The sequence below is a fragment of the Girardinichthys multiradiatus genome, chromosome 13, assembly GCF_021462225.1.
Source record: "Girardinichthys multiradiatus isolate DD_20200921_A chromosome 13, DD_fGirMul_XY1, whole genome shotgun sequence".
Taxonomy (NCBI): Eukaryota; Metazoa; Chordata; class Actinopteri; order Cyprinodontiformes; family Goodeidae; genus Girardinichthys; species Girardinichthys multiradiatus.
The window spans coordinates 3,407,526-3,430,281 of record NC_061806.1 but is presented as its reverse complement, the minus strand read 5'-3'; the positions used below and the strand labels follow the sequence as shown (position 1 = coordinate 3,430,281).

The window sequence follows — 22,756 nt, the reverse complement described above, 5'->3', positions numbered from 1 at the left end:
CCCTGATATATATGTCATATACACTGATAGTGTTGCACTAATAATGTTAAAAGCTTTTGCATTGGTAATCCACTTACTTTCACTGTGTGATAACTTATCCGCATATATATATATATATATATATATATTATATATGCAGTGTGTAAATACAAAACAATGAGGAAAGAGAGAATCAATCTAGGTTACCACTTTCAAAAATAGAACATAATTTGCAGTGCACTGTACGTGTTGTTTCTTTACTATGAAAAACTACCTAATAATTCGCACTTCCACTTCATTTGAATTTATGACGGGGGTTCTCTTCCCGTAACGGCCATAGAAATAAATGGAAGCCAATGCAAAGTCCTGGTAAAAATAGGAAAGCATAATATGCGTGTGTGTATGTGTGTGTGTTAGCTGTAAACAATACCGAGTGCTATTTTCATTCAGCAGGAAACACACCATCTTTGTAATGGATGAGGAAACATCTTTAGCTGCTTTTTCACAGCAGACATCATTAATTGTCAATGTAGGAAAAACATCCACCATGGCTCTGTTCTGTTCTCAGTAAGCCTCCACTGTGACAGTCTGAGCAACACCAGGACCCCAGAACTGGAGTCAGCAAAATCAAATTAAACCACAATTCATTCCAGTATTTATACTGTTTAATGTCTACAGGACCTGTTGGTTTGTAGATCTCAGACCACAATGGCAAATGGCAAGCTTCAGCATGATCCAAGAGCTGTCTCAGTTAAGATTCTGGATCTCATCAAAGCCAGCATCTAGAGGACCTGATAAGACTGAGCATGTACTGTATAATAGATTATTATCCCGATGTGCCATAAATCTACTTGACCTTTATAATATAATTGGTGCATATTTACGAAAATATTTGTATTTAACCACAAGAGGACTAGAAAGTCTGTGTCTTGATGTTGTTGCATAGTCTTTGTTGCACAGCGAATCACGTTTAGACACCCTGGGTTACTATGCATTCCTATACAGAGGCAAACGTATGTTATTTACAAACTTCAAAACATAAACACTACCTTGCAAATGCATTCCCGTCAAACGTTTTCACACTTTGTTACTTTAGGCTGACACATTTTAATATGTTTTATTGGGATTTGTTTAGATAGACAAACACAAGCTAAGGGAAAACTTTACATTGGTCTCCTAATTTGTTTACAAAATAAAACCCTGCCAGCAACATGTTTCACCGGGGGAGATAATGTGTCAAGGTTGATGTGCAGCGTTAGTTATTTTGACATGCAAAACATTTTGCACATTAGCTAAATTATTACATTTATTTTTCATCTGACCAGAAAACCTTTTCCACATGTTTGAGGTATCCCTACATTTGCTTGTGACAGAATGTTAAATAAAATTTGACCATGTGTTGGTAGGTCTGTAGAACCTAATCACTTATTTACTTATCTGTCTTACTTATCTGAAGCAATTTTTCCAAAGTACTTACTGACTTACTGTTCTCCTTAGTGGTTTGATTGTCTTTGATTATGTTCTGTCAGTTTCTTCTAATCAACTGGTTCTATGAAACATTTATACATTATTATATGGTTCCATATGACTTGACTGAAACCTCATGGAGCACCAAATAAATAAGGCAAAGCAGTTGCTAGCCAGAAAGGGCTGCAAGAGTTAGCTTGTTTTCCCCATGCATGCACAGAGAGCTTACAACGAATCAAAAGAATCTCATTGTACAAAGGCATCAGTCACGAAATGGGGTGAAAATTCACAGCATCATATTTATACCACGAAAACAAGGGACAACAGGAACATTTACAAACAACTGGACATTTCTCAAAAACTGATGAAAATATCAGACTGAAACTGGTCAAGGAGGCTGCATGGAGGCCGACAGCAACACTGTTGAAGCTGCAGGAAATTCCAAGTAGTATCTGCTTGTATCTGCTGTAATATTCGTATGCCTAGTCTAAGAAGTGGGGTGAAAAAAATAGTCTTACCTTCCAAAGAAAACACCTGGAACTGGCTAAAATATTCAAATCCTCATGGGAGAATGTGTCTGGCACAAAAAAACTGCACATCACCAGAAGAACACCATATCTATAGTGAAACAGGATGGTACTAGCATCCAAATCTAGGGTTGCTTTTCTTCATATACAACTGGGGGTTTTGTCAAGGTGGATGAAATAATGAATAGTTCCAAATACCATTGAAGGTTTCATCCAAGACCTTCAAGTGTCTCCCAGAAAGCTGAAGATAACAGGATTTTATTTTTCAGCAGCACAGAGTCCACACATACATCCAAGTCAACAATGAATTCAGAGGGCAATAAAGGTAATGGAATGGTTGAGCCAGAGTCCTGAACTACAGAAAATATCTGCGATGACCTGAAGAGGGCTGTTGACCAGAGATGTCCTCACAATCAAATAGATCTGGAAAATGTTTGCAAAGCTAAGTGAGCAAATATTACTAATTGAAGGTGTAGAGATGCTGATAGTTAGAACAAAGAATGAAAGCCGATCAAATGTGCTTTAAAGTTTTAGTTGAACCCTGGCTTTACAAAGCTTGCGCCTCTGCTGCCATTCACTTGAATCCTGATTTACATTGGAAGTGCTCTAATCCGCTCCACTGTGAAGCCCAGAGGTGCTCCAAGTAGCATGCATGGAAATTGCTTGATGGCAAGATAAAAGCCAGTGAAAAATGTGGAAGTCAGACCAAAACGATTCATTCTAGAAGTTGGACATAAAACAGGTAAAACTGCTTAAAAACTCCATATGTTTTTCTTTTATTATGTGTGCATATGATTAATTTAGACAGCATAGATGTATAAATATACGTGTATATTTATTAATATAGTGAGTCTAGTTTGTCTTTAGTGAATTATTTTGAAAATATGGATGTTGTGCTTGTTCGGTTTCCTGTTGGTGCAGTGTGATCTCTGACTGGCTCTGAACTCACTCCAGCGTCTGTGGAGGCAGCGTAAACAACTATAATGGGTGTGTAATTACCGCAGAGTTTGTTAGGTGGCAGAGCAGAGAAAGACACTGTATAAATGGGTAATGTACAGTACAGACCAAAAGTTTGGACACACCTTCTCATTCAAAGAGTTTTCTTTATTTTCATGACTATGAATATTGTAGCTTCACACTGAAGGCATCAAAACCATGAATTAACACATGTGGAATTATATACTGAACAAAAAAGTGTGAAACAACTGAAAATATGTCTTACAGGTCCTTCTCAAAATATTAGCATATTGTGATGAAGTTCATTATTTTCCATAATGTCATGATGAAAATTTAACATTCATATATTTTAGATTCATTGCACACTAACTGAAATATTTCAGGTCTTTTATTGTCTTAATACGGATGATTTTGGCATACAGCTCATGAAAACCCAAAATTCCTATCTCACAAAATTAGCATATTTCATCCGACCAATAAAAGAAAAGTGTTTTTAATACAAAAAACATCAACCTTCAAATAATCATGTACAGTTATGCACTCAATACTTGGTCGGGAATCCTTTTGCAGAAATGACTGCTTCAATGCGGCGTGGCATGGAGGCAATCAGCCTGTGGCACTGTTGAGGTCTTATGGAGGCCCAGGATGCTTCGATAGCGGCCTTTAGCTCATCCAGAGTGTTGGGTCTTGAGTCTCTCAACGTTCTCTTCACAATATCCCACAGATTCTCTATGGGGTTCAGGTCAGGAGAGTTAGCAGGCCAATTGAGCACAGTGATACCATGGTCAGTAAACCATTTACCAGTGGTTTTGGCACTGTGAGCAGGTGCCAGGTCGTGCTGAAAAATGAAATCTTCATCTCCATAAAGCTTTTCAGCAGATGGAAGCATGAAGTGCTCCAAAATCTCCTGATAGCTAGCTGCATTGACCCTGCCCTTGATAAAACACAGTGGACCAACACCAGCAGCTGACACGGCACCCCAGACCATCACTGACTGTGGGTACTTGACACTGGACTTCTGGCATTTTGGCATTTCCTTCTCCCAAGTCTTCCTCCAGACTCTGGCACCTTGATTTCTGTATGACATGCAGAATTTGCTTTCATCCGAAAAAGTACTTTGGACCACCGAGCAACAGTCCAGTGCTGCTTCTCTGTAGCCCAGGTCAGGCGCTTCTGCCGCTGTTTCTGGTTCAAAGGTGGCTTGACTTGGGGAATGCGGCACCTGTAGCCCATTTCCTGCACACGCCTGTGCATGGTGGCTCTGGATGTTTCTACTCCAGACTCAGTCCACTGCTTCCACAGGTCCCCCAAGGTCTGGAATCGGCCCTTCTCCACAATCTTCCTCAGGGTCCGGTCACCTCTTCTCGTTGTGCAGCGTTTTCTGCCACACTTTTTCCTTCCCACAGACTTCCCACTGAGGTGCCTTGATACAGCACTCTGGGAACAGCCTATTCGTTCAGAAATGTATTTCTGTGTCTTACCCTCTTGCTTGAGGGTGTCAATAGTGGCCTTCTGGACAGCAGTCAGGTCGGCACTCTTACCCATGATTGGGGTTTTGAGTGATGAACCAGGATGGGAGTTTTAAAGGCCTCAGGAATCATTTGCAGGTGTTTAGAGTTAACTCGTTGATTCAGATGATTAGGTTCATAGCTCGTTTAGAGACCCTTTTAATGATATGCTAATTTTGTGAGATAGGAATGTTGGGTTTTCATGAGCTGTATGCCAAAATCATCTGTATTAAGACAATAAAAGACCTGAAATATTTCAGTTAGTGTGCAATGAATCTAAAATATATGAATGTTAAATTTTCATCATGACATTATGGAAAATAATGAACTTTATCACAATATGCTAATATTTTGAGAAGGACCTGTATATTCTAGGTTCTTCAAAGTAGCCACCTTTTGCTTTGATTACTGCTCCCCACACTCTTGGCATTCTGTTGTTGAGCTTCAAGAGGTAGTCACCTGAAATGGTTTTCCAACAGTCTTGAAGGAGTTCCCAGAGATGCTTAGCACTTGTTGGATCTTTTGCCTTCACTCTGCAGTCCAGCTCACCCCAAACCATCTCGATTGGGTTCAGGTCCGGTGACTGTGGAGGCCAGGTCATCTGGCACAGCACCCCATCACTCTCCTTCTTAGTCAAATAGCCCTTACACAGCCTGGAGGTGTGTTTGGGGTCATTGTCCTGTTGAAAAATAAATGATGGTCCAACTAAACGCAAACCGGACGGAATAGCATGCCGCTACAAGATGCTGTGGTAGCCATGCTGGTTCAGTATGCCTTCAATTGTGAATAAATCCCCAAAAGTATCACCAGCAAAGCACACCCACACCATCACACCTCCTCCATGCTTCATGGTGGGAACCAGGCATGTAGAGTCCATCCGTTCACCTCTTCTGCGCCGCACAAATACACTCATCAGACCAAAGCACAGATTTCCACTGGTCTAATGTCCATTCCTTGTGTTCTTTAGCCCAAACAAGTCTATTCTGCTTGTTGCCTGTCCTCAGCAGTGGTTTCCTAGCAGCTATTTTACCATGAAGGCCTGATTCACACAGTCTCCTCTTAACAGTTGTTCTAGAGATGTGTCTGCTGCTAGAACTCTGTGTGGCATTGACCTGTTCTCTAATCTGAGCTGCTGTTAACCTGCAGTTTCTGAGGCTGGTGACTCGGATGAACTTATCGTCCGCAGCAGAGGTGACTCTTGGTCTTCCTTTCCTGGGGCGGTCCTCATGTGAACCAGTTTCTTTGTAGCGCTTGATGGTTTTTGCGACTGCACTTGGGGACACTTTCAAAGTTTTCCCAATTGTTCAGACTGACTGACCTTCATTTCTTAAAGTAATGATGGCCACTCGTTTTTCTTTACTAAGCTGCTTTTTTCTTGCCATAATAAAAATCCTAACAGTCTATTCAGTAGTTCTATCAGCTGTGTACTATATCCACCTCCTGCACAACACAACTGATGGTCCCAACCCCATTTATAAGGCTTGAAATCCCACTTATTAAACCTGACAGGGCACACCTGTGAAGTGAAAACCATTTCAGGTGACTACCTCTTGAAGTTCATCAACAGAATGCCAAGAGTGTGTGGAGCAGTAATCAAAGCAAAAGGTGGCTACTTTGAAGAACCTAGAATATAAGACATATTTTCTGTTGTTTCACACTTTTTTGTTCGGTATATAATTCCACATGTGTTAATTCATAGTTTTGATGCCTTCAGTGTGAAGCTACAATATTCATGAAAATAAAGACAACACTTTGAATGAAAAGGTGTGTCCAAACTTTTGGTCTGTACTGTATAACCAGGAGGTTTTTTTGTATCCCTAATAAATCAGTTGTTTCTGCACTTGAACTTTACAGGACAGATTTAATAATACTTTCTCTTTGGAGCTTTTACAGTTTTAAATAAACTCAAGTCTTCCTCATTCTGACCATGCTTTTAGGTGTTTTGCTGAAATAACACTAGCATACTTTGATATGACTTCTTGACAATTCATCTTGCACTTTCAATGTGGTTCCATTTAACCATGTATAAAAAAAAATATTTCAGTGTTTCTCTGCAAAGCTCACTCTCCTAAACTGAGCTGTTAGGGGATATATGACCACACCACAGAACAGGTCACATGACAAACACAGACAGGAAGGTGAACACTTTAGATAAAAATTATTGCAAGCTGTGCACACAAAACAATAGGTATAGATCAACAAAAGGTATGCGGGGTTGGATTTTATCAGTAATTCCTTCATCAAACCTTTAAAAATGACTATATTTTTAGGATTGGATTAGGACATTCCTGGTTGTGAGTGATATTTTGATTGTTGTGTTGCTGTTATTATTTTTAACTGTTAATGACTGAAGAAAGAACTGAGATAGTGGTAAGCAAATGAAGAAATAATTAATTTCTATAATAACAAAATATTGATGTTGCCCTGTGATGGACTGGCCACCTATCCAGAGTATAAATCACCTCTCACCCAATGATGACTGGAGATAGGCACCCACCTTTGCTTGCATGTAATGTTGGCTTTATACCTATCCAAGGCTAAATTTCACAAACATATGCACCAATATACAGGTCCTTTTCAAAATATTAGCATATTGTGATAAAGTTCATTATTTTCCATAATGTCATGATGAAAATTTAACATTCATATATGTTAGATTCATTGCACACTAACTGAAATATTTCAGGTCTTTTATTGTCTTAATACGGATGATTTTGGCATACAGCTCATGAAAACCCAAAATTCCTATCTCACAAAATTAGCATATAATTAAAAGGGTCTCTAAACGAGCTATGAACCTAATCATCTGAATCAACGAGTTAACTCTAAACACCTGCAAAAGATTCATGAGGCCTTTAAAACTCCCAGCCTGGTTCATCACTCAAAACCCCAATCATGGGTAAGACTGCCGACCTGACTGCTGTCCAGAAGGCCACTATTGACACCCTCAAGCAAGAGGGTAAGACACAGAAAGAAATTTCTGAACGAATAGGCTGTTCCCAGAGTGCTGTATCAAGGCACCTCAGTGGGAAGTCTGTGGGAAGGAAAAAGTGTGGCAGAAAACGCTGCACAACGAGAAGAGGTGACCGGACCCTGAGGAAGATTGTGGAGAAGGGCCGATTCCAGACCTTGGGGGACCTGCGGAAGCAGTGGACTGAGTCTGGAGTAGAAACATCCAGAGCCACCGTGCACAGGCGTGTGCAGGAAATGGGCTACAGGTGCCGCATTCCCCAGGTCAAGCCACTTTTGAACCAGAAACAGCGGCAGAAGCGCCTGACCTGGGCTACAGAGAAGCAGCACTGGACTGTTGCTCAGTGGTCCAAAGTACTTTTTTCGGATGAAAGCAAATTCTGCACGTCATTCGGAAATCAAGGTGCCAGAGTCTGGAGGAAGACTGGGGAGAAGGAAATGCCAAAATGCCAGAAGTCCAGTGTCAAGTACCCACAGTCAGTGATGGTCTGGGGTGCCGTGTCAGCTGCTGGTGTTGGTCCACTGTGTTTTATCAAGGGCAGGGTCAATGCAGCTAGCTATCAGGAGATTTTGGAGCACTTCATGCTTCCATCTGCTGAAAAGCTTTATGGAGATGAAGATTTCATTTTTCAGCCCGACCTGGCACCTGCTCACAGTGCCAAAACCACTGGTAAATGGTTTACTGACCATGGTATCACTGTGCTCAATTGGCTTGCCAACTCTCCTGACCTGAACCCCATAGAGAATCTGTGGGATATTGTGAAGAGAAGGTTGAGAGACTCGAGACCCAACACTGTGGATGAGCTAAAGGCCGCTATCGAAGCATCCTGGGCCTCCATAAGACCTCAGCAGTGCCACAGGCTGATTGCCTCCATGCCACGCCGCATTGAAGCAGTCATTTCTGCAAAAAAATTCCCGACCAAGTATTGAGTGCATAACTGTACATGATTATTTGAATGTTGACGTTTTTTGTATTAAAAACACTTTTCTTTTATTGGTCGGATGAAATATGCTAATTTTGTGAGATAGGAATTTTGGGTTTTCATGAGCTGTATGCCAAAATCATCCGTATTAAGACAATAAAAGACCTGAAATATTTCAGTTAGTGTGCAATGAATCAAAAATATATGAATGTTAAATTTTCATCATGAAATTATGGAAAATAATGAACTTCATCACAATATGCTAATATTTTGAGAAGGACCTGTACAATGTGGTCTTGAGTTATTGTAAAATGAAAACCTTTCAAAGATCTTGAATTGTGTCACAATGTCAGCTGCATTAGACACTTACACTCTTTGGACATTCCCACAGCGAAGCACTTCTGCAGGCGACAGTACTGGCAGCGGTTCCTCGTCACTTTGTTTATGATGCAGTTCTTGTCCCGGTGACAGGTGTACACCATGTTCTTCTGAATGCTTCGACGGAAAAAGCCCTGAGGAATCACACAGAGGGGATAGATAAGGTGGATAAGGAGTCTAATGTGAAGCAGCCTCTGAACATTATTTCTCTTTCAATCTTTAAATGTTGCCTGTTTTTTTTAATTTTTATATTCACACATTTCCAATGAATTTTCCTGCCAATGAACATAATGTCACAGCAGTCAGAATAACCATGTGCAGCCTGTTTTGTCTTTTGCTGCCATTGCTGCTCAGAGTTAGCACATCCCTGCTGGGAGCTCTTCACAGTCTCTAATGTTGGATTTAAGCTCAGACACAGAGTGCTGGTGGGAACAGAGAGGAAGAACCTTTCAGTATCAAACAGAGGCTGCTGGCGCTGTTTGGGAGATTATCAAGAACTTTGGTTCAGCTGCGCTGGGACACACCACTTCTGAACTTGACAAGGTGACATTGAGTTCTGTGAAAGACCAAAGCTTCTCGCCCTCCAAATGAATGCTTTCATTGTAATTCAGTGAAACAGCATAGAAGTAAAATACATTAACTGAACCCTAGTTAAGAATTACAGTGGGAGAACAAGTATTTGATACACTGCAAATTTTGCAGGTTTTCCCACTTGCAAAGCATGTAGAAGTTTTTAATTTTTATCCTAGGCACTCCTTTACTGTGGGTGACGGAATCTAAAACACAAATCCAGAAAAATCACATTATGTGATTTTTAAGTAATGAATTTGCATTTTATTGCATGACATAAGTATTTGATCACCTAACAACCAGTAAGAATCCCGGCTCTCACAGGCCTGTTAGTTTGTCTTTAAGAAACCCTCCTGTTCTCCACTCATTACCTGTATTAACTGCACCTGTTTGAACTGTTTATCTGTATAAAAGACACCTGTCCACACACTCAATCAAACTCCAACCTCTCCACCATAGCCAAGACGAGAGAGCTGTGGAAGGACATCATGGATAAAATAGTAGAACTGCACAAGGCTGGGATGGGCTACAGGAAAATAGCCAAGCAGCTTGGTGAGAAGGTAACAACTGTTGGCGCAATTATAAGAAAATGGAAGAAGTTCAAGATGACAGTTAATCTCTCTCAGTCTGGTCCATGCAAGATCTTACCTCGTGGGGCATCAATGATCATGAGGAACGTGAGGGATCAGCCCAGAACTACATGGCAGGACCTAATCAATGACCTGAAGAGAGCTGGGACCACAGTCTCAAAGAAGACCATTAGTAACACACTACGCCACCATGGATTAAAATCCTGCAGTGCACGCAAGGTCCCCCTGATCAAGCCAGTTTCTTTCATTTTAGTTTAATGGTACATAGGGCCACACTCAAAAGCAGACTTGGGTACACACATTTACTAAACTCTCATAAATACAGCTCTCCTTTTTGAATATAACCCATATTCCTGTCAGACTGAATACATTCAACTTGGCAGATTTGACCCACAAGTAAAAACTTTGGACAGAACTGATTTAAACCATTTGATTGTAGCCCTGGCTATTTCCAACTCAAAATTATTAGCAGCTGCAGGTCATCCTCCTTAAATATTTCAAATATTTCATTAAACAAACAGCTTCATATGGAGCCATTTACACACAGTTGTCTTTCAAACAGCAGATGATGCGCAGCAAAAAAGCGAATAAATAAAAAATTAAACAGGGTTTATTCTTTCTGTTTATTTCTGGATCACATCCTGTAACGGGCCTGCCAAGCTCAGGCTTTCCTTATTTGTACACAGTGCCCTCTGGTAGCAAGATTTTTATTCCAGTTGGCTTCATTGGCATGAACCAGTTACTGGTTCATGCCAACTAAGGTATACCATAGTTTTTAAAAGTTACAGTTTCAAACCACAACTGTTTTCTGTCATACTGTTCCTACAGATTATCATACTACTGTATAAGAATCTCATACCAGTTATGCCTAGTGTCGCCTGACTAAAGGACCTTCTTTCACATGCTTGGCAGGTCCCAAGGCCTGTCAGCATGAAGGGCAATATCTTGGTAGGTTTGCAGTTTTGCCATAGTCTATAATTGTTTTGATTTTTAAATACCATACTGCTCTCTGAGAGATTTGAAGCTTTGTGTATTGTTTGATGACCTAATCTGACCAGTCTGTTCTCTAAAAAACCTCTGAGGCCTTCACAGAACAGCTGGAGTTATAGAGATTAAATTACATATAGGCAGAAGTAACTGGTTTCACTGGATTTTATTTAGGCATATCAGAGTAAAAGGTGTCAAGAACAAATACATACACACTTTTTGTGTTTTCATTTGTTAAACATTTAGCAAACCGCATATAATTTTGTTCATTATGTCTTTGGGTTGTTCTCATAAAATCCTCATAAATCACATTAAAGGTTATTGTGTAACATTGAAGCGACTGTGGCTCAGTAGGAAGAGTAGTCGTCTAGTAGTATCTTTGTTTCTGAGCTCTGAGGATGAAGCTAGCAAGAGGAGAACTGATCTATGCAAGAAGCATTAGATCAGAGCGCAGAAACAAAGATTTGAGAGAGAACAGAGTATATTTAAAAGAAAGCAGATGTTTTGAAGGCAGGCATTACTAAGTTTGAGTACAAGCAGAATGAAACCCTGCTCTCAAATTGAAAATATGTGCTCTTGATTTTTGGCAGAAAATTTCCCCCATACAGGTCCTTCTCAAAATATTAGCATATTGTGATAAAGTTCATTATTTTCCATAATGTCATGATGAAAATTTAACATTCATATATTTTAGATTCATTGCACACTAACTGAAAGATTTCAGGTCTTTTATTGTCTTAATATGGATGATTTTGGCATACAGCTCATGAAAACCCAAAATTCCTATCTCACAAAATTAGCATATTTCATCCGACCAATAAAAGAAAAGTGTTTTTAATACAAAAAACGTCAACCTTCAAATAATCATGTACAGTTATGCACTCAATACTTGGTCGGGAATCCTTTGGCAGAAATGACTGCTTCAATGCGGCGTGGCATGGAGGCAATCAGCCTGTGGCACTGCTGAGGTCTTATGGAGGCCCAGGATGCTTCGATAGCGGCCTTTAGCTCATCCACAGTGTTGGGTCTCGAGTCTCTCAACCTTCTCTTCACAATATCCCACAGATTCTCTATGGGGTTCAGGCCAGGAGAGTTGGCAGGCCAATTAAGCACAGTGATACCATGGTCAGTAAACCATTTACCAGTGGTTTTGGCACTGTGAGCAGCTGCCAGGTCGTGCTGAAAAATGAAATCTTCATTTTCATAAAGCTTTTCAGCAGATGGAAGCATGAAGTGCTCCAAAATCTCCTGATAGCTAGCTGCATTGACCCTGCCCTTGATAAAACACAGTGGACCAACACCAGCAGCTGACACGGCACCCCAGACCATCACTGACTGTGGGTACTTGACACTAGACTTCTGGCATTTTGGCATTTCCTTCTCCCCAGTCTTCCTCCAGACTCTGGCACCTTGATTTCCGAATGACATGCAGAATTTGCTTTCATCCGAAAAAAGTACTTTGGACCACTGAGCAACAGTTCAGTGCTGCTTCTCTGTAGCCCAGGTCAGGCGCTTCTGCCGCTGTTTCTGGTTCAAAAGTGGCTTGACCTGGGGAATGCGGCACCTGTAGCCCATTTCCTGCACACACCTGTGCACGGTGGCTCTGGATATTTCTACTCCAGACTCAGTCCACTGCTTCCGCAGGTCCCCCAAGGTCTGGAATCGGCCCTTCTCCACAATCTTCCTCAGGGTCCGGTCACCTCTTCTCGTTGTGCAGCGTTTTCTGCCACACTTTTTCCTTCCCACAGACTTCCCACTGAGGTGCCTTGATACAGCACTCTGGGAACAGCCTATTCGTTCAGAAATTTCTTTCTGTGTCTTACCCTCTTGCTTGAGGGTGTCAATAGTGGCCTTCTGGACAGCAGTCAGGTCGGCAGTCTTACCCATGATTGGGGTTTTGAGTGATGAACCAGGCTGGGAGTTTTAAAGGCCTCAGGAATCTTTTGCAGGTGTTTAGAGTTAACTCGTTGATTCAGATGATTAGGTTCATTGCTCGTTTAGAGACCCTTTTAATGATATGCTAATTTTGTGAGATAGGAATGTTGGGTTTTCATGAGCTGTATGCCAAAATCATCTGTATTAAGACAATAAAAGACCTGAAATATTTCAGTTAGTGTGCAATGAATCTAAAATATATGAATGTTAAATTTTCATCATTACATTATGGAAAATAATGAACTTTAACACAATATGCTAATATTTTGAGAAGGACCTGTACAACCCTACTAGAAATTTATAAATCCTATATTCAGATGTGAGTCATCCTTAGGTTAAACCATGAAAGCCTGCAATGCTTCAATGTTGGACATAAATAATGAAAATACTGTGATTAAAATTGCTGGAACCCAATAATAGGGGAACAACACATTATCATTTATTGGCAAGATTTCACACAGGAAGCCAGATTCTTTGAAGAATTTTATTCCTCACTTTGGATTCATTTGCCATTGCTGCGAGATCTTTTGAAATCATTATCATTCATCCAGGCCTTTTTTTACATATTCAGAGGGTTCGCGCCTACGAGGGGGTGGGAGGGTTAAAATTCCATTTACCATAACTTTCTATGATGGATAAGACCTTCCCTATTCATTACTGAGCCAGGACACATGATGGGTAACAGATTAGATCACATGACTGAAACGGCTGACTCTGAAGCCCATCTTACATCAGCCTAAAGCATCTGTCAACTGTGCCACCAACCTCCCCGCAACACAGGCTCTAGTCAAATACAGTCTCTTGTGTCCCGCGGTGGCATATGACCAATCCGAGGTCAACCTTCCCCCACCCCAACCCATCATCAGCTGATATTACTCATTTTTTTAATAGGGGCCTTTATCTTGGCAGATTCAAGCTGAGGGGGTTGGTAGAAACTGATGGATGACAATGGAAGCATCCTGCATCCCCATCAGCTGCTACGAAAGTGTGTTCTGATTGGATGCAGGAACCAAGGCTACTCAGGTGCTTATGTCATTCAAAGCTGAGATGATGCAGGTCACTTAGACTTGGAAATCAGTGTGTGTGGGATGTGCTATACAGCATAGCATGTGAAGGGTCAGTGTGTTGTTCACTTGCCAAGAAAATACTTCCCAAGACCAATTTGCTGTATATGAGCTTGAACTCTTCAAGACAAAGAAATGAATAGCAACTTGAAGCAATGAATAATCATGACTCAAAGGTAAAGGCTTTAAAAATAATAAAAAACTACCCTCTAGAAATACATTTCACTGAAAACTTTTGAATTTCCGCAAAGCTTTAGTTGTTACCTTTCCCGGACAAAATGGAGGTCATTTCATCATAGAATCACAAATTACAGTTTTTATTTTCAATACAAAGAACAGTAAGAACATTGCTTCTGTTAAAATTGAATAGACTGATAAAAATAGAATATCAGTTATGAGCCATATATATTCATGTGGACTACATCGTGAAATGCCAAAAAAAAATCGTATAACTTATTTCTTCACTTCAAAAGTGAGAATATTGGACTTGGCCGATATCAGGAAAATTTGTGATAGAATCGTTCCATGTTTTCCTGTAGTTGCAAGAAACACAGTAAAATATTCTAACTTTACCATTTAAAATCTCTTAAAAAGGCTTGAAGGCTGAAGCTGAAGTCTGTGCTTCTTTAAATTAAATATTTCCACTAAGGTTGCCTGATTTTACCATTATATTTGAATGTAAACTCTGTAAAACACTGTGATATTCAGTATGGGTGACTGGGTTAAAATGTTTTGTTATAATAAAAATACAGCACTCCTCTCTTGTCTTTTCTGTGGCTTAGATCTGTTTGTTCTGTTGTTTATTGTATCTTTAATTTAAGAAAGTAAGGGTAAAAAAAAATCAGTGATAAAACATTCTATGCTTAAGTTTGATGCATTATAATATAACATTGGTCTGTGTAGGCAGATGGTAATAATATATACCCTGGTATTGTTGAAAAAGCTTTAAAGGTAAAAGACGGATACCATCGACTTTAGTCATCAGCAATGTAGGGAATAACAGCACTAAAATAAATGGCGTTACTTTATTCAGTAAGGAGTAATCAAACAAATTACTTTTTCCATCGTTAAGCCTTTACTGTTAACGACAATTAAATACGGCGCGTTATAAAGTAAAGCTACTCATTGAACCTCCTGTCATCTATTGTGGCTCACAGCCACAGGAGCTTAGCTTTTTTCCTTTGGTGAAGGAAGGAGCGAGGGGCAAGAGTCGCATAAGTGATGATGATTGGCCAAGCTTTCATGGTAAGCCAATCAGAGGCAGTGTTCACTTTACACACAAACCACAAATGCACACAGCAGCCCTGCTCAGGCAAACTAGCAGATGTAATCTGCAACAATGGTGGGTCTGGAGGGAAAGATTGCATTTTCAAAGTGGAAGTACAGAAACTACTTTATTCTCCTTGAGGTAAAAGACTATGTAATGCACTTTATGCAACTGGCATGTGAAACCTTGGAAAAAAAAAATATTTACATATTTAAACTTAAAAAAATTAACACAATACTTAATTTTGTGTTAACTAGTTAACAAGTGGAGTAACTCACTTACTAACTCAGTTACTTTTTGGGAGAAGTAACTAGTAACTAGAACGAATTACTTTTTAAGGTAACATGCCCAACAATGGTCACCAGTACCACAAACAGAGGTCAGCACAGACAAACACAGGACGTACTGCAGGAAACTCTTCAGAAACTTTGTGTGCTATTTAGTTCCACAAGCTGCTTATGAATGACTCTAGAAAGACTATAACTAAGAATAAGACTTAATCAGTTCAACAGTCAGTCTCTTCAAGCCTTTAGTATATCACCATAAGTGTCCAAGCTAATGCTGAGACACACAATCATCAAAGATTTGTCCTCAATCATCACATTTCCTCTTTAGTCTTTTAATGAACTCTTTTCTTGTTTCTTTCTTCTTTAGACCTGCAGTCTTGTCCTTTCCCCCAGTGGCCACATGACACGAGCGTTGAACTGAGACAGTAGACTGCTTTGATATTTGCAAGCATACGTCCTTAGGGTTTACTTGTTGGAGGCTTATAAATGTGCAACTAAAGGACACCCTTGAACTGAGTCTTGAACAAAGGTGTTTACCTTAGTAAAGTGCAATGGGGGATTTGGGAGGCAGCTGTGCTAAATAATAATAGGATCAGAGGTTTCAGCTGTGGGGACATACTGAGGATGAATCACACTTCATACACAAGGAAGTAGAGGACAGCAGAGATGCTAGTTCCCCCCCCCCTGCAATGGTTAAAGTGAACAAAACCATTTCCATACAACTGACTATATGGATATAGAAATATGCAGATATTTCTAAAAAGTATAATGGCTGCTGCAGGTATTGGTTATTGTACAGCTTTGTTTTACAGATTGTCATTTTACAAGCATGTAATGCATTCCTGCTGCCACACAGAGGATATACACTCACTGGCTGCTTTATTAGGTACACCCAGCGCCATAGAAAGAGAGAGTTACGACACTCTTTGAACTCGTCGATAGGCGGTCACGTTGTTCATGTAGTTCTCAATAGTTCCAAACATCTCAGGTCAGTCAGTTTAAAGGGATTCAGACGCCACATAACGCAAAAAGCAACTATTTTCACTCTTTCCTGTGACTTTCGGTAATTAAATAATAATCAACTGATTACTGGTTACTAAATAATAATTTGAAAAGCCTAACAGAAGTAACAATACCTATTATAAATGCTCTTTCTGATCTCCTTTGCATGCTAGCATGCTAACATGGGAATGCTATAACTGTATTAATTCTGTGCCAGCAGTTAAAAGCTCTGATCAAACTTCAGAATCAGAATCAGAATCAGCTTTATTGCCAAGTTCGTACAAACAAACAAGGAATTTGACTCTGGTACACTTTGCTCTCTGGTTATGTTTTTGCATTACAGAATATACATATATACAATATACAAATATACACATATTTAATAAAGAATAAGAAGGTGCATTTGCAACATCTGTATGCTGTTGTTTTGTATTCTATTAAATGTTCAGCAGAGAAACAGCCTGGGGGAAGAAACTGTCTCTGTGTCGGCTGGTTTTAGTGAACAGTGCTCTGTTGCTCCACCTGAAGGTACAGCTCTGAACAGTTTATGTGCAGGGTGTATGGGGTCTGCAGCTCTTTTTCTGACCCTAGACCTGTATAAGTCCTGGATGGAGGAAAAGTCACACCTGATTATTTTCTCACCTTCAGATCTACATCCTATACTACGTGGAAAGATCTATTGCCTATGCATTTCAAAAATACATCCAAATATTACAGATGGAAAATGAGTAGAATCTAATTTTTTTATTATTTAATTTAAAAATTTAATGAGTTTTAAAGATTTAGGAAAATATGTAGCTGTATGAAAATATGACTGAAGACCTGGGAATTCTTAATTTTTGTAGAAGACATAATTATTCTATTTTTTGCTACCATGCGAACTGAGTACTTGTATCTATAACAGAGTTGATTGGGCAAGTAGTCTGATAACTGTTGTAAAATTGTAATTCATTGACTAAAATGTTCATTTAATTGAAAATGTAGATAAAATCATATTTGATGACAAAACAACTGTGAATTGTGCAAAAATAAATGACCAAACAATTTATTGTAAGATATGTAAAATGCAAAACCACCTTTAATAAAGAAGTACTTGCGCTACCATTAATACAGTTTATTAATTACATCTGCACCAATAAACTGTATCTGATCAAATTTGGACAAGGTAGAAATGTGCCCAAGTCCGAATGAGCGTTCATCCTCCTTGGCATCATTGGCAGCAGCTCCCTTTGAAGTCGGTCACCGCATCTGCTGACCTCCCTGAAAACAATACAGAAACAGTTTAGATGACTCAGAATCACTATCATAGCTGGAAGGTCATACTGGAAGGCAAAAAAAGTAAATGCCTTCCAGTAAATATGAAGAAAAGTAAATGTGTTTCTTCAAAATACTATCCATCTTTCTCTCTATGTATTATATTTATATTATTTCTATATCTCTATATCTAATATATATATATATATATATATATATATATATATATATATGTATATATCTAGATCTAGGTAGAGAGATATAGATATAGAGAGATATAGATGGAGATATATATACACACCCACACAGACACACTTCCTTTGAGGTTCCGCAGGTTACCATGGTTGGGTGTGCTGCATTTGGAAGCACCAAATGGAAGGCGGCAGTCTTCTGGCAGAGTTCCTGGACATTAAGGAGACATTTCCCAGCCCTTGCCTTTGTGTGGAGCAGCTGATTGGAAACACAGATACTCCTGACTTCACCAACAGCGAAACATGTATTCTGTACCATCTTACAGGATACATTGTAAATAAAGTCATCAAACATTTCAACATCTGTGATGGATGCTCAAGTTCATTTACGCAAAATGATGACACTTTGGAAGGAGAGTACAGTACTCTATTAATACTGAAGGGATTCAAACCAGGAGTACTGTGTCAGCAATCACTTGAAGCCTTCAGTCTGGTCAGAACAAGGTCCAGTCAATCTGTCATGGAGCTCCCAAATCCCATGGATACTCTAGAGAGAGAAGCAAATCTATCAGAAACCATGCTTCCTTCATGTCATGATGTGCAAAGAAAAATAACCACCAGATTCATCAGGCTGAGACTAAGGATATCAGCAAAACATGTCTTTAATGAAAGATACATTTCATTTCATTGATTCTGCATAGGTTATATCCATACATGCTCTTGGCATCTTTAGTAAATTTCAGCAAAAAAATGTTGCAATGATTGTATTTAATATGTGATGAACTAATTTCTGATCACTTTGATTTGATTTTCATTTTGACAGCCTCCCCATCAACCAGTCAGCTCCAGCACTCTAAATCAACAAAAATACAGTAGTACAACTTTATGACGGTCTTAAAATCACATTGTTCAAACATCTTGATTCAGCTCTTATTAATTTTAAGGACAGAAAAATTAGATCTTGTTACCTTTGTGGTGCTTTGTATGCAACATGGTTCAGCAGTTCACTTAAGCCATTCTCGTGTGGTTTACCTGGAAAAGAATAATAAAACAATTACTCATCTTCACAATCACGTTTAATGATAATGTCCCTATTTATGTGGCCATCGTTGACAAACACTCTATAACTTTAACTAAATTAACCATGCCAATATCACAGTATTTTTCAAGATGTGCTAATTCAGTAGCTGGAATTACAATAAAAATTAGAAAATTATCAAGAATGTAAGCTGTTATGGACATTTTAAAATGCTGAATCAGACACAATGAGATAGACCCGTCTAAACCCGCCATGCTTGCTATCAGATAGCTGCAGTTAAAATACAACAAGCGAGTTAACATGCTTAATTAACTAAACCTGGCGATATAAAATATAATTGCTAAACTGCGATACAGAACCGTCAACTAAAGCTTCACAATAGCAACATAATGTTGTATTTTCATCAACTTACCGTAAAAAATCGTTCCGAAACACTGAGAATGAACTACGTCCAATGCTGGAGCTGCTGGTGTTTGGAACTATTAGCAGCTCCATGACCCACGTGACTTTCGTATTCCATTCTTTCTATCGAAGTCAATGGGAGTGTCGTAACTCTCTCTTTCTATGGCGCTGGGTACACCTGTCCAACTGTTTGTTGACCCAAATTTCTAATCAGCCAATCACATGGCAGCAACTCAATGCATTTAGGCATGTAGACATGGTCAAGATGATCTGCTGCAGTTCAAACTGAGCATATGAATGGGGTAGAAAGGTGATACAAATGACTTTGAACGTGGCATGGTTGTTTGTGCCAGACGGGCTGGTCTGAGTATTTCAGAAAATGCTGATCTACTGGGATTTTCATGCACTACCATCTCTAGGGTTTACAGAGAATGGTCCGAAAAAGAGAAAATATCCAGTGAGCGGGTGTTCTGTGGGCGCAAATGCCTTGTTCATGCCAGAGGTCAGAGGAGAATGGCCAGACTGGTTCCAGCTGATAGAAAGGCAACAGTAACTCAAATAACCACTCGTTACAACCAAGGCATGCAGAAGAGCATCTCTGAACGCACAACATGTCAAACCTTGAGGCAGATGGGCTACAGCAGCAGAAAGCCACACCGGGTGCCACTCCTGTCAGCTAAGAACAGGAAACTGAGGCTACAATTCGCACAGGCTCACCAAAATTGGACAATAGAAGATTGGAAAAACGTTGCCTGGTCTGATGAGTCTCGATTTCTGCTGCGACATTCGGATGGTAGGGTCAGAATTTGGCGTCAACAACATGAAAGCATGGATCCATCCTGCCTTGTATCAACCGTTCAGGCTGGTGGTCTAATGGGGGGGGGGTATTTTCTTGGCGTACTTTGGGCCCCTTAGTACCAATTGAGCATCGTGTCAACGCCACAGCCTACCTGAGTATTGTTGCTGTCCATCCCTTACGACCACAGTGTACCCATCTTCTGATGGTTCCTTCCAGCAGGATAGCGCACCATGTCATAAAGCACGAATCATCTCAGACTGGTTTCTTGAACATGACAATGAGTTCATTGTACTCAAATGACCTCCACAGTCACCAGATCTCGATCCAATAGAGCACCTTTAGGATGTGGTGGAACGAGAGATTCTCATCATGGATGTTCAGCCGACGAATCTGCAGCATCTGTGTGATGCTATCATGTCAATATGGACCAAACTCTCTGAGGAATGTTTCCAGTACCTTGTTGAATCTATGCCACGAAGGATTAAGGCAGTTCTGAAGGCAAAAGGGGGTCCAACCCGGTACTAGCAAGGTGTACCTAATAAAATGGCCGGTGAGTGTAGAAGATTCAATAAATTATGACTGAAATGACAGGAAAACAGAATAAAATAGGAAGAACCTGTAATATATAAAATTAACATTCCAAGCACGTAATGTCATACAACAACTAGAGAGACAGACAGAAATAACTTTTAAAAAATCAACAGTCACCACAGGAGCAGAGGAAACTTAGTGACAGATATTAAGCAATATCTTATGCGATTCTCGCCCCTCACTCCTTCCTTCACCAAAGGAAAAAAGCTAAGCAAAGAACTCCAGAAACAAATCATGATTGATGAATAAGAGGTGCTGACTAACCAAGACGTTTAGTAAATTATTTTCTAAACATGCAATCAACTGCTGATAATGTTTGCAGAACGAGCAACCAGAAGGTAAAACTCCCAGATCTTGTGACAGATAGAGCCATCTTCATATCAGAGCTCCATATTAATGCTGTTTAGCACTACAAGCACCTGAAGCAGCATAAGCGGACACAGCCATAGCCACCTGGGAAACGAGGCCACTTCTCTCTGGACTGATAAACTGCACCTTTACAGAGATCATTATCCAACATCTTGTTATCTTAATGGGCGGGGGATAGGATAACAGAGCAGCAGCCCGGCTATCTTAGGCCTTCTCATTTACAGATTAAAAAACGAAAGTGCGGCCCATTAATTATTGAGCTACAATCTAACTCCTTGTCCACCTGGCCTCCTCCTCTTTCTTGCTCTCTCTCCTGCCCTTTCTTAGCTCCTGACATCAGCTGGCTGCCCGCCTCTGTGGTGTGTTTTGAGTTGCTTTGGCATTCAACACGGCTATGGGGGGTGGGACTGTGGGGAGGGGGGAGTTAGTGGATTAGCTTTCGCTCTTAATCGCGCCGACATCTTATCACTGTGGCGGAAAGTGGAGAGGACACTGGAGACCCCAGGGGTGTGGGGGGACAGGGTGGCGGGTGGTTGTAAAATGAGCACAGGTAGAGTGGGGAACTGGAACAGGAGAGGTGTGTGTGCATGTGTGTGTAAGAGAGGGCTGATATTTATCCAGTTTATCCAGTACAAGCTATTACTTACACCTCAGGTTCACTGGAAAAACACGTCAAAGTTCAGCGGAGGGACTCGCAGCATGGACGGGAAGATGTAAGAGAGAGAAGGCACATGCTTCCTGAAGCATCTCTGTTATATTTGAAGAGGTTTATCAGAAAAATGGCACTGATTGTCATCACAAAACACCAAACACTAAATAACTAACAAAATAAAGTACTGAGTCTAGGATTCCAACAATTTTTCTAGAGATGCACTGAGATATTGGCTGGTGACCAGAATTGGTGGATTTTTAACTTGATTGGCCCTAGACTGAAAAAGCCGGTTGGAAACTTTAAAAAGTGCTCTATAACAGAGTTTTACCAATATTTTAAAATAAGGACAACATTTTTAACGGATTTTCCATTTTAAACTAGCTTTAGTATCTTATATAAAAAATCCCTGAGGTTAGCTGGCACTCTTACGTGCATTCCCTGGAGAATTTAAACCTTGTACCTTAACACTGAGATGTTCAAATGCCTGCCAACATTTCCAAAAACCACACGTACCTTCAGACAGAGGTTGGAATACTTTTGGGGATAAAACAACTACTTTGCTGTACACAATTCAGCCTTGCTGTTATCTGCTTCCAGTCACACACACATGCAGCCTGATAAGAAACGTTGAGGCATGGCTGTTGTAGAGATGCACCAATCAGAATTCTGTAGGCGTTTTCTGGATTCCAGCTATTTGTAAAGTTTTGAAATACAAAAACTAATTCTGTCTAATTCCATGTTTACAAGATTTAAGAGCAGCATTCCAAGTATTTTTATCCAGCAGCAACAACCTTCAGTTTAGAAGGTATTACTGAGGGAACAAGTTACTGTGTGTTTAAAAAGAAGTCAAAATCATAAGAAAGTATTTTAAGACTACAGATCAAATAAGCTGCTGGACAGGAAGAAAGAGAAAGACTAGCAGATAAAAGTAAGGTTGAACAGAATACAGCAAAGGTGCTTGGTTTATCCTTTTGACCTTTCTACCTTCATCCTTTATGGAAAATGCCGGATTTAGAAATGCTGCCTGGTTTTGAAAATCTGAGTTAAG

The 22,756-nt window shown here is 39.9% G+C and overlaps 1 protein-coding gene across 2 annotated transcripts in view; it reads right to left on the bottom strand.

The window, feature by feature from the left end:
- Positions 1–22,756, bottom strand: part of LOC124879259 (retinoic acid receptor beta-like) — a 361,385-nt gene that overhangs the window by 60,873 nt on the left and 277,756 nt on the right. For both annotated transcript variants that reach the window (XM_047383707.1, XM_047383709.1), the window contains one exon: positions 8,702–8,843. In XM_047383707.1, coding sequence (XP_047239663.1) covers positions 8,702–8,843 — 142 coding nt within the window. The remainder of the gene's footprint in view (positions 1–8,701; positions 8,844–22,756) is intronic.